This window comes from Tinamus guttatus, unplaced genomic scaffold (genome assembly GCF_059628265.1).
Source record: "Tinamus guttatus ecotype Peru unplaced genomic scaffold, ASM5962826v1 Tinamus_guttatus_pri_ptg000125l, whole genome shotgun sequence".
In the NCBI taxonomy this organism is placed as follows: Eukaryota; Metazoa; Chordata; class Aves; order Tinamiformes; family Tinamidae; genus Tinamus; species Tinamus guttatus.
The window spans coordinates 6,224,566-6,237,435 of record NW_028288659.1 but is presented as its reverse complement, the minus strand read 5'-3'; the positions used below and the strand labels follow the sequence as shown (position 1 = coordinate 6,237,435).

General features: G+C 41.6%; 1 protein-coding gene across 1 annotated transcript in view; it reads right to left on the bottom strand.

Annotated features, from left to right (window-relative positions):
• TBXAS1 (thromboxane A synthase 1) overlaps positions 1-12,870 on the bottom strand; it is a 209,737-nt gene that overhangs the window by 127,059 nt on the left and 69,808 nt on the right. Inside the window, exon 3 of the mRNA XM_088521625.1 lies at positions 9,384-9,436. Within this exon, the coding sequence (XP_088377751.1) occupies positions 9,384-9,436 (53 nt within the window). The remainder of the gene's footprint in view (positions 1-9,383; positions 9,437-12,870) is intronic.

Sequence of the window (12,870 nt, the reverse complement as noted above, 5' to 3'; positions counted from 1 at the left end):
GGCATTGTGCTGAAGAAAGCATCAGCTTGAGGGTCCTAGCTAGTATTTTCACAGTTGTTCATATGGGAAGACTTTCAAGAACAAGATATGCTTTGAATCTTAGTAAAATTAGACTAGTAAAAACTCCTATGGAAAAACACTCATTTCAATATAATAAGTGCTGGAGGAGTTGTTCACGTTTTTTTCCCCTGATTTAGCTTGTGTTGTTCCCAAGTTCGTGTGTGTACATGGGAGGTTTTTCCGACATTAGCATAGCTGTTTAATTATATCAGTATAATTTTATCAGGTTGACTAAAATAAATCTGCCTTCAAGACAAGGCTTCAGGTTTAGCCACCAAATTTGATGGAAGGAAAGAAAGACTCACAGTTCCCAGAGTAATGGTGGCTCAGCTCGTTCCACACTTCCCAAAAGTGAGAAAAAAAACAGGATACCAACTGAAAACATCTTCTCTTGCTGCAGTGGAGTACACTTTTGCCTATTACCTGATGAAACCATACCTAGTTCACTACCCGCAGAGGGTCTGACATAAAGCAGACTCTCCAGGGAAGGAACAGAGGTAGTCAAAAAGAGAAAAGGGGTACTTCAAAGATGGTGCCAAAGCAACAAAGAAAAAGGAGATATTTTGTTCTCCTTACTACTAATAAAACATAGTAGACTCAAATTGATCCCCAGACTAATAAGGTAGAGGAAAAAACTAAAACTTGTATATGACAAAACAATAAAAAAGTAATGAAGAGATTTATGGAGGTACATAAAAATCTTGGAATGACGTAAAAATTGCCAGGTTACTGTTTTCAGCTCAACATGGATAAGAAAATAAGGGAGAAATAAAAATTAGAGCAGGGAAGGAAGATAAGGCACGGGGGTAGGGGGAAAAGGAGTAAGAGAAAGAAGACAAAACCAGGACAGATGTAAGGGAAAAAAATTCACAGTGAAAAAACGAAGTCCAGAAGATAAGATTGTCACAATCTAAGAAAAAAGGGTAGAAAGAAAGAAAGAGGGAGAGAGAGAGAGAGAGAGAGAAAGAGAGAAAGAGAGAGAGAGAGAGAGAGAGAAAGAGAGAGAAAGAGAGAAAGAGAGAGAGAGAGAGAGAGAGAGAGGGAAAGAGAGAGGGAAAGAGAGAGAGAAGGAGAGAGGGAAAGAGAGAGGGAAAGAAGGAAAGAAGGAAAGAAAAGCCCCCAAGTCACCAAAGCAATGACACATTGAAGAATGACTGGCAGCAATGGAGGGAAAGGCCTCTTCCATATTTATATACAAGACACTGGGGATGTGGTTCTGAAAGATCATCCTCAAAGATGAAAACATGCCTATTTCTAGGAAATTAACCAAGAGGCATCTCCAGTCCACTCTCTTCCCAACATTGCCATGTGCCCAGGCCCAGAGACCCAAACATCCTTCCCTTCCCTGAGGACTTCCCAACATGGGGAGGGCAGGTCTAGCCATCTCCGCACATCCTCCAGCAGCTCCTAGCAGAGGCATGAGGAAAAAACAGATTTTCTGATTTCTTTGGGCTGCCACAAAGAAGGGCAAACTGGCAATAGGGAGATTTGAAGAGGCAGTGATCCCCCTCGCCTGTGATGTGCTGGTCACCTAAGGAGAGCAGGAGGAACTCCCGAGTTACAGCTTAAGTTCAAACCTGATGTGTGTCAAGGGCTGCCAAGGAAAGGAAGGGGAAACACATTGGGCACGCAGGATGATGCATTTTCCTCCCTCCGTGCAGAGGGTGGGGAAATGATTCAGGAACTGCACTTAAAAATTGCCATGCATGGCTCTGGGAACACTACTTAAATTCATTATCAAATATATATCTGGTGAAGTCAGATACCACTAATAATTACTGGATGTTACATACTGTACATACTCAATTCACAATAAAGTTTGCATCAATATTTTTAGGTGCTGTAGGAAATTCTAATTAAAGCATATAATACTCATAGCAAAATCTATAATACTGAAATTTTCCTATATTTTTAAACATGATTGATATACTAAATTAATGTCCCAGATTTAAATTTTTTAAAAGCCTTCTGCCTACTTCTTTCAAAATGGTGGAAAGGACAAAAAAAATTACAATGCTAGACTTTGCAGCCTGATGAGATTAACAAATCAGACTCTGGCAGACCAAGGTGTAATTAAGTCTATGAAACTGTTTTTTATAAACATAGGTCTTACTCAAAGTATTCCTTCACCTTCCCTTAAATTAGGAGGCCACAGTCTGGCACACAGGTGCTGATCATAACACTTACACAAGAAGAAGAGACAATCTGTTAGGTAGTCCCATCCCAACCTTTAAAATGATGATTTTAAGTATTAGTAAGCTAAGCAGCAAAAAAGCACTGATCAAAAATCACCCATACCATATATTAGGTGTAAAATGCTGCTCAGGAAGCATGTTTTCAAAAAGAAACTTCAGTTTTCACACAGTCTTAACCCGGAGCTCACAAAGACAAAGCTTTAATAGCTGAGTGTCGCACTAAGGAAAAGCAAGGAAACGTGGGAACTGAGGAACACCTCTTGGAAACAAGGCCTCCTCTCAGCTCAAGCTGGTACCAGCACACCCAGAAGCAGCCCCAGGTTTAATCAGGTTCCTAAAGCCCGCACTGTGGCTTCACCTCCCCGTCGTAGGAATTGACATAGTTGTTGCTATTCATTCAGAGCCTTTCTGCAACCTGCCAACGCCACCTCCTCTGACCTGGGGGGCTCCCCCTGCACAAGCACTATCATCTCACTGAAGCGATGGCCACGGCACATCACACGAGCGCAGAAATGAGCATCACGAACATGCTGCAGATGACAGGCACTGTCCTTTGCTGCCTTGCTAAGCAAGTGCATAAAACATTGCCTGCCTAATTCGGTAGGGTTTCACACTCCCTTTCCAGACGTTTCAAAGATTGCATCAGGTCTTTTGACTCACGTTGGCTTCAACAGCCACAGAGGAGTCACAGAGCAGTCACAGACGGAGGAAGGAAACTTAAAGAAAAAAAATGCAGAAAAGAACACAAGCCGGAACTGCAGCCAGCTCAGGGTGACGACGGCAATCACAGAGAAGGAGAAGTTCGGTTTTGTGTTCGGGAGGGTTCACCATTTGCATCAAACTTCTCCATCTAAATGACCTTATCTATGCTAAAGGCAAGGACTTCACCCTTTCAGTAGGTCTCTAGGTGCTTGCTTTGTCAGTCCCTAGAAGTCTAGCCTGTCCCCAGACCCGACAGACTCCAAGTGCAATAAAAATTAACAGCAGCCTCCTCGGAGTAGCCAAGCTCAAGATGTACACTTGTCCTGAAGGGTCATAGCCAGATGTGCAAGAGTTCGGGCACACCTAGAAGAGCTCAGTAACGAACGCCTTCAGCCCTACCAGTGTACGCCAAGCAACACATGTCCCAGAGACCCAAGCACTTTTGAGACATACCAGAATGAAGCTAGTCAACTAATTTACCATAAATTCTGTATATAAGCCACATCCCACCGGTCTCCATACCCTGCAAGTGTAAAACACTCCATAATGATCAGGCAGCCCACAAAAGCTATGGGAACTATAACAGTAATAGTAGATTCCAGATTCCCAAAAAAGTGTGATATACAACCTTCTGGGTAAATTTCTAGGCATCAGTCCCTTAAAAGACTATGTTTTTAAGAGCAATTACCTCTAGAGAGAAGAAAAACTAGTGATGAGATATCCCCAAATAGCTCACAAGAGTTGTTCTAGACAGCTTGATTTAACCATTATAACTAACTACAATCAATACTTAATTATGGCAAGTCTGAGGAGTCAAATGGAGGTGTAGCACTGTACCATGACATAAAAAGAAAAAAACCCTTACTGAAATGCAAAAATAACTGTTTAAATATCAGTATTCCAGTTCCTGATAGGACTCTTTGAGGGAAAAAAAAGAGTTCTGAAAATTTAACTTTTTAACTAAAAAAGTTTCTCCTATTGCTCAATAAATATTTGAAATAGTCTCCCATTTCAGAAAGAATGGCTGACACCTTACACAAGGGAATGGTAAAATTGTCTACATGCACAGTGCTGTCAAAAGAGAGTATGGGGAGGGGGAAAATATTTTTCTCCCCATTAACTTCTTCCAGCTACAATAAACCTAGGTGTTTATGTGTACCAACAGCAGTTTAAATATTTTTCAGGCACAAACACAATCGTTTCTTTTATGGCCCTGATTCAGCAAGGTAGATAAACTTCTGCCTAACTTGAAGCATGTTGAGTAACACCATTGACTTTAATGGGATTAGTCAGGTGTTCAAAGCTAGGCACATGCTTAAGGATTTTCCTGTACTGGGACCACAGTTAGCAGCTATTTAAAGATAAAAACAGATAACTAACTCCCAGTAGTAGTTCTGGGGCAGATTAACAATCCCATGGAGTCAAAAGACCTTATCATATCGCCTTAATTAAAAAAAATACAGATTATAAGGACATACAGATCAGAAACAGGACGCCTGCTTTACTACCCTCTCCCAGTTTTAGTCTAGGCATGATTTCCTCTAACTGAAATATGATGTAGTAAATTGTTTAAAATATAAAAATAAAGAACCACAGGAAATGTAGCAAGTCCATCAGACCTGCAGTGTAAAGGATTAAATCAAACAGGATAATGTTGTTTCATGATGTCACAAAACTTCTTCACATATGCCTTCAGAAACAAAAATGAAAATATCTGTCCCAGGATTATTCTTTCCACATTAAGCAGAATAAGATTAGAAAGTTGCTAGAAACTGAGAGGTACAAAAACGAGTTTGGGTCATTAAAATAACAGGTTCTTCAGACTGAATTAACTGTATGATGAACATTTCAGCTGTTCCCTGTAGGATGAGACTCTGTTCCCTATTCAGCTTAGGTTCTCATCTAGGTGTTTTAAGGAGGGTATAAGGAAGGGTGATGCTTTGTGATTCTGGGATTCCTAAATCCCAGAAATTCACATCCCTCTTTTATACACAAGAGGGGAAAGCTCCAAACCTCGACAAGGAATAAGCAGTATGCCTCAGCCCTACACAAAGGCTAGGAATAGTGGGGAGGAAACCTTGTTTCTTGCCCACATCTCTCTGACTGTGGGTACATTTGCCAAAACACTAACTAGCACTGTCTGCAATGGTGTTTTTTTGTGAGAGAAGGCATCGCTATAGTATGCAGCAGGTGATGGCTTTAGGAACCAACTATGACTTGCAACTGGGTTTTAGGAACTTTAGGAACCACATATGACTTGCAACTGGATTTTGCCAGAAACGTTCTGATTAATTTCTACCTCCATCAGAAAATGCTGATTTTGAACCTGTTGATTCCCTTTGCCGACTCACATCGTGACAACCCTGGATCCAAACTCCCCAGTCCTCTTCTGTTTTCTACAATCGATTTGTTCCTTATTCCCTCTTCCTGCTCCTCCTGGATCCAATCTCTTTGTCTCTACCTTACTTTTTCTTCTCTTTAGTACTTATTGAACTAGTTTCTACTCCACAGATTTTCTCCTGAGTAGCTCTCAAATTTTCTTTTTCCCTACCCACAAATGCATGCAAGTGAGATAACTGTTGGTGGCATGACAGAGCTCAGTCTACAGATCAACACTTATATTGCTTTCTTTGCCTTTCTTCCTTTTGTCTAGATTGTAAGCTCAGAGGATCATTCTCTATTCTTTGTTTGTACATGCCTAGGACAGCAAAGTCCTTGTTTTAATCACATCTTAGATACACTGAATAGCTGTGATTGACTGTCAGTGAGTAGTTATTCCTGATCTAGGTGTCCCTGCTTAAGCAGCGGGGTTGGACTAGATGATCTCTAGAGGTCCCTTCCCACCTCAATCATCCTGTGATTCTGTGATCTCCTTAATAAGCTGTCAGGAAAGCATCAGGTACTTCAAAATACTCCACAAACTTCTGCAATTTTATCTCTTCATCCCATTTTTTACTTCAATTTTCCACAATAAAATAGAATTAATTATTTTAAAGTCATGATTAGACACATTCAAAATCCATTTAGAACAATAGCAAAAGAGTGGAATGAAAAACAACTCCAGTGCTACTTCTTTTTTTGTAAATTTCGCAAAGATATGTGACTGCATTTTAAAAAACTACATTGTGGCCTCCTCCACTTTCCTCAAGAAAAACACGAAAAACATTGGATAAATATACAGCAGCAGTGAGCCCAGAGAACAATGCATATTTGGCAAGTCTTCTCGTAACAGGTTGATGTTGACAGCTCCAGTCAAGGAAGAGTAAGAACAGGCTTTGACCTACTGCAAGCTGTTTCGTATGCAAAAGTGTGTGAAGAAACAATATCCAACCCCCCCAAATTTCATTGATTTTTAATGTTACATTATGACTCCTTTTTTACGGCCAGTAAGGAACATGTTATAAACTCGTGCACTCTCCCTAGCACCCAAATTCACAGCTATGGATGGCAGCAGGATAGATTCATTCATCCCAGAGGCAGTTACCACCTGCCCACTAGAGGCTTTCAAGTATTTTCTGTACTTGGTGTCTTCTCTAGGCCAAGAATACTTATTTTGGCACTCTTCTCCTGTTCCACATCACCCCTGCACACTTCCAGGGCCATAAAGTCCTAATGACGTAACCAAAATAACCAATCCAAGCCATATAAGGTGTGTAGATAAAGTCAAAATGATCTCACTGCCCCTGCAGTTCTGCGATGTTCTAGCAATTGCTTTTCTGACTCTTACCACCTCTTACCACCCACTTCCCATGAGCAGCCATTGCCTACAGCTGAAATGGAACAATTGAGAATGAAATGTCAAAACATAAAAGTTCACTCCAAACACGTGACATATGCCACTAATCTCCAAAGAAACCAAGACTACTTTCCTGAGAAACTCTTACCATGAAAAAGATAAATATTCATCACAAATGTTAATGCTCATCCATACATTGCTTTCCAAACAGGTTATTCTGCATTTTACATTTGGTGTGGAGCATCCGCACATATATTTCATAGGAAAAATTTTTATCAAAAGTACTTCAAAATATAAGTTAACCAAAATCTATCTTTCTATTGCATAATCACTTCCATCACGATGTCTGGAACATGAACTTCTCGCGTCGGTCTAGCTCTGCTTTTGCACTGAACCACCAAGTTGCTTCCTACCCCCCTCCTCTCCATCATGGGCCTCCTCTGTATGAAAACAGACAGCAGTTTTCACAGCACATACTCACAACTGAAGACTATTTGCATTGTCTGTCTCTATAGAAGAGTAACACTATCACCTCTCTTTTGGATTCGCACACTGGCGCGAGGGAAAAAATGGTTTTGTGACCTACAAAAGCCTTACTTGAAATAATTCTCTACGACTTGAGGCCTTTTGGAATGGAAGGGATATATTGTTTTGACTTGATTAAAGCTGAAAAGTTGATTTGACATCCTGTTGTCAAGGAGACCAATTCACACACAAAAGAAAACAGTTGTGATGGTATCATTCAGACTATTCAAGTGACCTTAGAAAGAAAAAAAAAAGGCTTCAGTTCCAAAGATTTGTATTCAACTCACTTCACCACTGTAGAAATAAAGATCATTGCTCTTTATGCTTATTGGAAAGCAGTTTTCGATCTGAAAAAGGCAAAATGCCACATCTTCTCCCAGCCTGCCAGATCCAACGCTTTACTGGGACTGTACACATAAATATACCTACCATTCATTCCCTATTTCAAAAGAAATCCACAGAGTCCTATAGAAGATGCCCTGGGAAGGAGAAGGAATTTCGCCAGGTGGCTGGACCATGATAAATACCCCCTACACATGCCACAACTACTTAGCAAAAGGCAGGTATTAAAACCTCTTTCTTCAGCCACAAACAAAGCTCACCCCAAGCACAGCGATGTTTGAGCCCAGCTTTGTTTTCCTGAGAGATGTCAGAAGCGGTATTTATTCTCTGCCAGCCTCCCAGACCCCTCACAAATCGTGTCTGACAGGCACACGATTAAGGGGACACAGTCACGCTCGCTCCTCCTGCCCATGAAGGCATCCCAAGGAGGCAGAGTCGTCCTTGCAGACCACCACTGTCACCCAGCTCCGTAGTCAATACAATGTCATTCTCTAATAGCTATGAGCAGAGGGGAAAAATGAAGATTTCTCCTCATCCACTCACACACTGCAATTATCTACCCCTTTCTCCAATGGCATAGCCTCCGCCTGGCCAAGTGAGGGGGCAAACGACTAAATAGCAACTTGCCTTTAACTCGTCTTAGAAGAAATAGGCATGATATTAATAAGGAGGGAAATACACTGAGGAATGAATGAATGCCAGCGTTCTTATATTATTGTCATTTAAAGGCATCACACCAAAGGTCATGGAGATAATAAGCCTCAGTCATTCTGCATTTGTTACACAAATACAAATTGCCACACTCTTAATGAATAACTCTATCCATTTCTGCCTGGACGACGCACTGTATTGTCTCTTCTTAGACAAGAACTTAACCAACACAATTCATTATTTCCATCTCTTCTTGTAGCACTTTGTCCTTAGGGCTGAACATAAATGCCACAAAAAGGCTGCAACTGGAGCATCAAATGCTTCGTATGATGAGCCTGATTTCTTTCCAATAGAGCTTTGTTAGCTGGAAGAGCATCCAAAGCCTATTTATATCATTTATGAGCAAATTTGTGCATACACATACGCGTTCATATATGCATTCTTACTTGTGTCTTAAAACCTCTGAAGACAACAGCAGGAAACCTTTTGACATTGTCTGTACTTTGTTGACATTGCTGAATGCTTATAGATTAAAATAATAAGCACATTAGAAACACCAGCTCACCATAACAACAGAAGTTACCGTGAAATAACCTCATCTCCACTTAAAATATTGACATCTGTAAGGTAGTTCTCAGAATAGAAAAGTCTTTCACAGAAATGTGAAAGCGCTGGTATGAGAGAATATATCACTTAAACCCTCTCTACTTCTAATAAACTGTTAAGATAGCATAGCTGAGTTATACAGAGAGGAATGCCTTACTTCTAAGCTGTTCATTATATTTTAAGTTTAGGATTTCTGCATAAATATAGATTGCAAAAGCTGCACAAAATTCACACTATTCCATAAACTATTTTTAAGACATTAAATTATGATCTCAAGGATAAGGAGTATGCAAATGAAAGAAGAACTTTGAAGGCTGGCAGCACTTTATGGTGCTGAGAAAGATTAACCTCAAGATGCTTAACATTAGAAAGAGGAAAATGAAGCCCAACACCAATGCATAACCCAAGGCATTTTCCTGTGTGTGACCAAAGCATCTCCACCTCTAAGAGCTGAAATACTGCACTCTGGTGCAGTGGTCTTGGTATTTTCTCCCCTCTCTCAAAGGAACCCAAAGCAAAAGGCCACAGTCACAAAAGCAAAAAGTTGGTGGTGCAGCTGGACTTACCCACAAACAGGTCCATACTCCCTTATGAGTTTTGTGTGGCTTTCCCAAAAGCCCTGGATAAAAGGAAAGAAAAATATCACTGTATTTTAGAAAAGTATTTGACACAAAGCCTATCATACTGCACTGCTATCACTCACTCCAGTTTTGAAACTCAACTTGAAGAGCTATTAACCCCAAATCTCTTTTTTTCCTTGTCAATAGGTTAAAATAAAGTTGAGAAATTATGACTGGGAGGGAGACTAAAAACAAAAAGACACAGAAACCCATGAAAGATGTTTTCCTTAGAGACCTGAAAAACAAAATCTCCCTCCTCTCATGAATTTCACTCCAAAATATGCTACTATTCCATGATATTTTTTTGCCCAATTTCTTGATTTGGGAACAGAAATTAACAACAGAATGAGTTATATGACTTATTATACGAAAGAGAAATACATCGAAGAACACAAAAGGCTTATTTTTTAGTTACTTAAAAAAAACCCTGCAAAGTTGGAGTATTGCATGAGGTAGTCACCTGGGAGATTCTGCAGAATAGTAAGCAGATTTATTTTAACAAACTTCTAGAATTTCTACTGTGTTTCATCCTCATAACTGATGAAAATTGGTATCCATTTATATAAATAAATCTGCTGCTATTCTAAGCTGTTAGTGTCCTAAATTAATTCAAATTGATTATTCTGAAAGGTGTGTAAAATGTATCCCCAAAAGAGAATATGAAAAAAGATTTGTTTCAACAAATCTGCAACACTTGAGAATCATACAGTATTGTGTTTGAACTTGTCTGTGGAAAAATAACACCTTTGGTTGCATTAATCTGCATTTGTATTAATTCAAGAAAGACGGTATTGTGATCTATCTTCATTCTTCAGAGAAAAATCACTAACAAGATAAAGTACTTAGATCTCGTATTGAAACTTTTCTTATTTTTTATGGCATACTGTAGAATATTAACTAGAACAACACGAAATGTCATAAATAGACAAACCACAGACATAAATGAACAAGGTACAGTATAACATGCGGGTGCTTTGGGAGCATTTTCCCCCACCAAAGGAAAGAAAATCTGGTGATCAATAGTAGTCTAATTTATCACCCAAGTTAGCAAGGAACTCACCACAACCTATAACTCTCTTATACAGCACTTTTTTTTTTCTTAAAAAGAATATATATGTGTGTGTGTGTGTGTACATATATACACACACTCTCCTGCCTTTTGCTATAGCAGAACTTCCACAAGAGTTGGATTTCAGCTGGATTGGCACCATCGCAGCTTTACGAGGCTGCTGTTGGCTGTCCCGGTGGGCCACGAGGGGAAGGCCTAGGCCGAGGCCTGCCTGCCTGCTCTGCCCCGACACCAGCTGGTCTCAGGCCGACGCCGGCCACCTGGCCTGTTCGAGCAGCTCCAGTTAAAGATTTACAGCCACTTCGAGGCACCAGAGCAAGCCCGGAGCCTACCTGGGGTTGAAAACACCCCTGTACGGGAGCAGCATCAGTCGTGTGGGGCAGAGAGACTTTGAGACAAGGCAGAATCAAGTCTGCAATCCGGCCCTCCTTGCCCAAACATCCAAAGGGGATATCCCAAACCGCAGCCTAAGCGTCACCCGTTCAATTTTGCTTGGGATTGCAAGCACGCACATAGATGCTGCACTTGCTGTCTCCACCAGCTGCATTCCAGTGAGCCAGCAGGATATTAACATTTACAAGAAGCCGATGCTCTAAATGATTCAGTAAAAAAGCCTTCCAGAAAGTCGGCTTCTTGGAAGCCCTTCCCCTGGCTTGCTGCAATAGAGGGGTCAGGCAGAACACATTTCAAATCAGGTCTGTTAACCAATAACTGGTTTTCCGCCTCCAGGTCTCCTAAATGATTACACCAGCTTAAAATTAACTACACACATTTTTCCTTTCTTTTCCTTTTTTCTTTTTTTCTTTTTCTTGTTGCTCGTCAAAGCAAGAAGCGCTCACCTCCAGGATGGGGGCAGGGAAGGACTTGGGAACCTGTGAGAAAGCGTCCTGGGGTGTAAAAAACAGTCCTTATTCTCCATGTCCCGGGACGCCCTCCCACATCCCGCTTGCTCTCGCTCACACAGTGCAGCCTGGTTCTGCCTCCACCGCCTGCCTCAGGGACCCACGGGCTCCCCAACCCCCTCACACTGCAGGACATGGCACAAGGAGCACCAGGCCACCCATGGCACACCAGGAACTGCTGTATGCTATCCTTGAGGAAACTGTCAGATTTGATGTTTTTCTTCTCTACAATTATCATTTTCAATCGCACATCAAATTAACGACATTATCCCAAATACCTGCAAGACTTTCATGGGTATGACCCAAGGGACAGCCTCAACTTTTATCCAAGCATGAAGGAGCTTGCATCTCCCCGAGATGGTCACCAATTCATTGGCCTTCCTCACAGCTCTCCCAAACACACACTAAGGAGACACGTAGCCCTGTCAATATTGCAGCCTCATCCCTAACACAGCTCCCAGGAAAGAGATACCTTTAAAACAGCCTCCTCCGTCAGTGAGTCATGTTTGAAACACAGCAAGCCTCGTAAGTAACTTCACATTAGCTGAGGTCAAGCTGGTCCAAGGCACATTACTGCAGGTCTTCCTGGTTTTGTATCTGCAGTTGTAGGCAATACACACAGGACAACTGAGTCACTTGCCCACCACCAGCAACTGTTTTTTCATGAAAACAGAGACAGAGGCCTCTCCTCAACTCCTGGAGACCACACAGCAGGGGAATAAAAAGAGGAGCAAGCAAACTCAGAAACCATGCCTCTTAGCCATGCACCTAGCAGTTTACACAGCCACAAATCAGGCCCCACAATGATGCAACATGTGTGTGAGGAAGGAGGGAATGGAGAAAAATGGAAACAGAAGTAGGCCTTTTATTTATGTACTTATTTATTTAAGGAAAACAGAAGGAAGCCAAAAAGCAAAACGATGCAAGGCATTGTGAGCAGACACAAAGCACGTCAGGAAGAACACATTAAGCAGTCGCTCCTAACAATGAAGTGTAAAAGCATGGTCAGCAATGCCGTTCCAAGTTATAATAAATAAATAAATAAATAAACAACTTAGCCCTTTTCTTTGTCTGGAAGCACGTGAATAGCCACAAACTCCTCCGAAAAGGGCTGGGGCAGGGGGAGCTGCTGCGCTCGGGCCCCGACAGCGAGGTACCGGCCTGATGAGAGCCCATTATCAGACAAGATAATGCGGGAGGATGCAAGGACCCGCTCCCCGAAGAAAGCATATTATGCAGCATCTGGTACACCATGGAAACAGCAGCTCAAGTGGGCTGACTGCTGCACACCCAGAAGGCGTCTTTGTTTACATGGCTGGCGGTTGCCTCCCTACAGGGAATTTGCATTTTCCCCTTCCTTTGAGCGCAGATCATCGGATGTATCTGTGTGCAAACCCGCTCGCAGGGCCGCATCCTGCTCTCAGGGACACAGGTGCGAGCCCTGCTGAACGGAACGGCATTT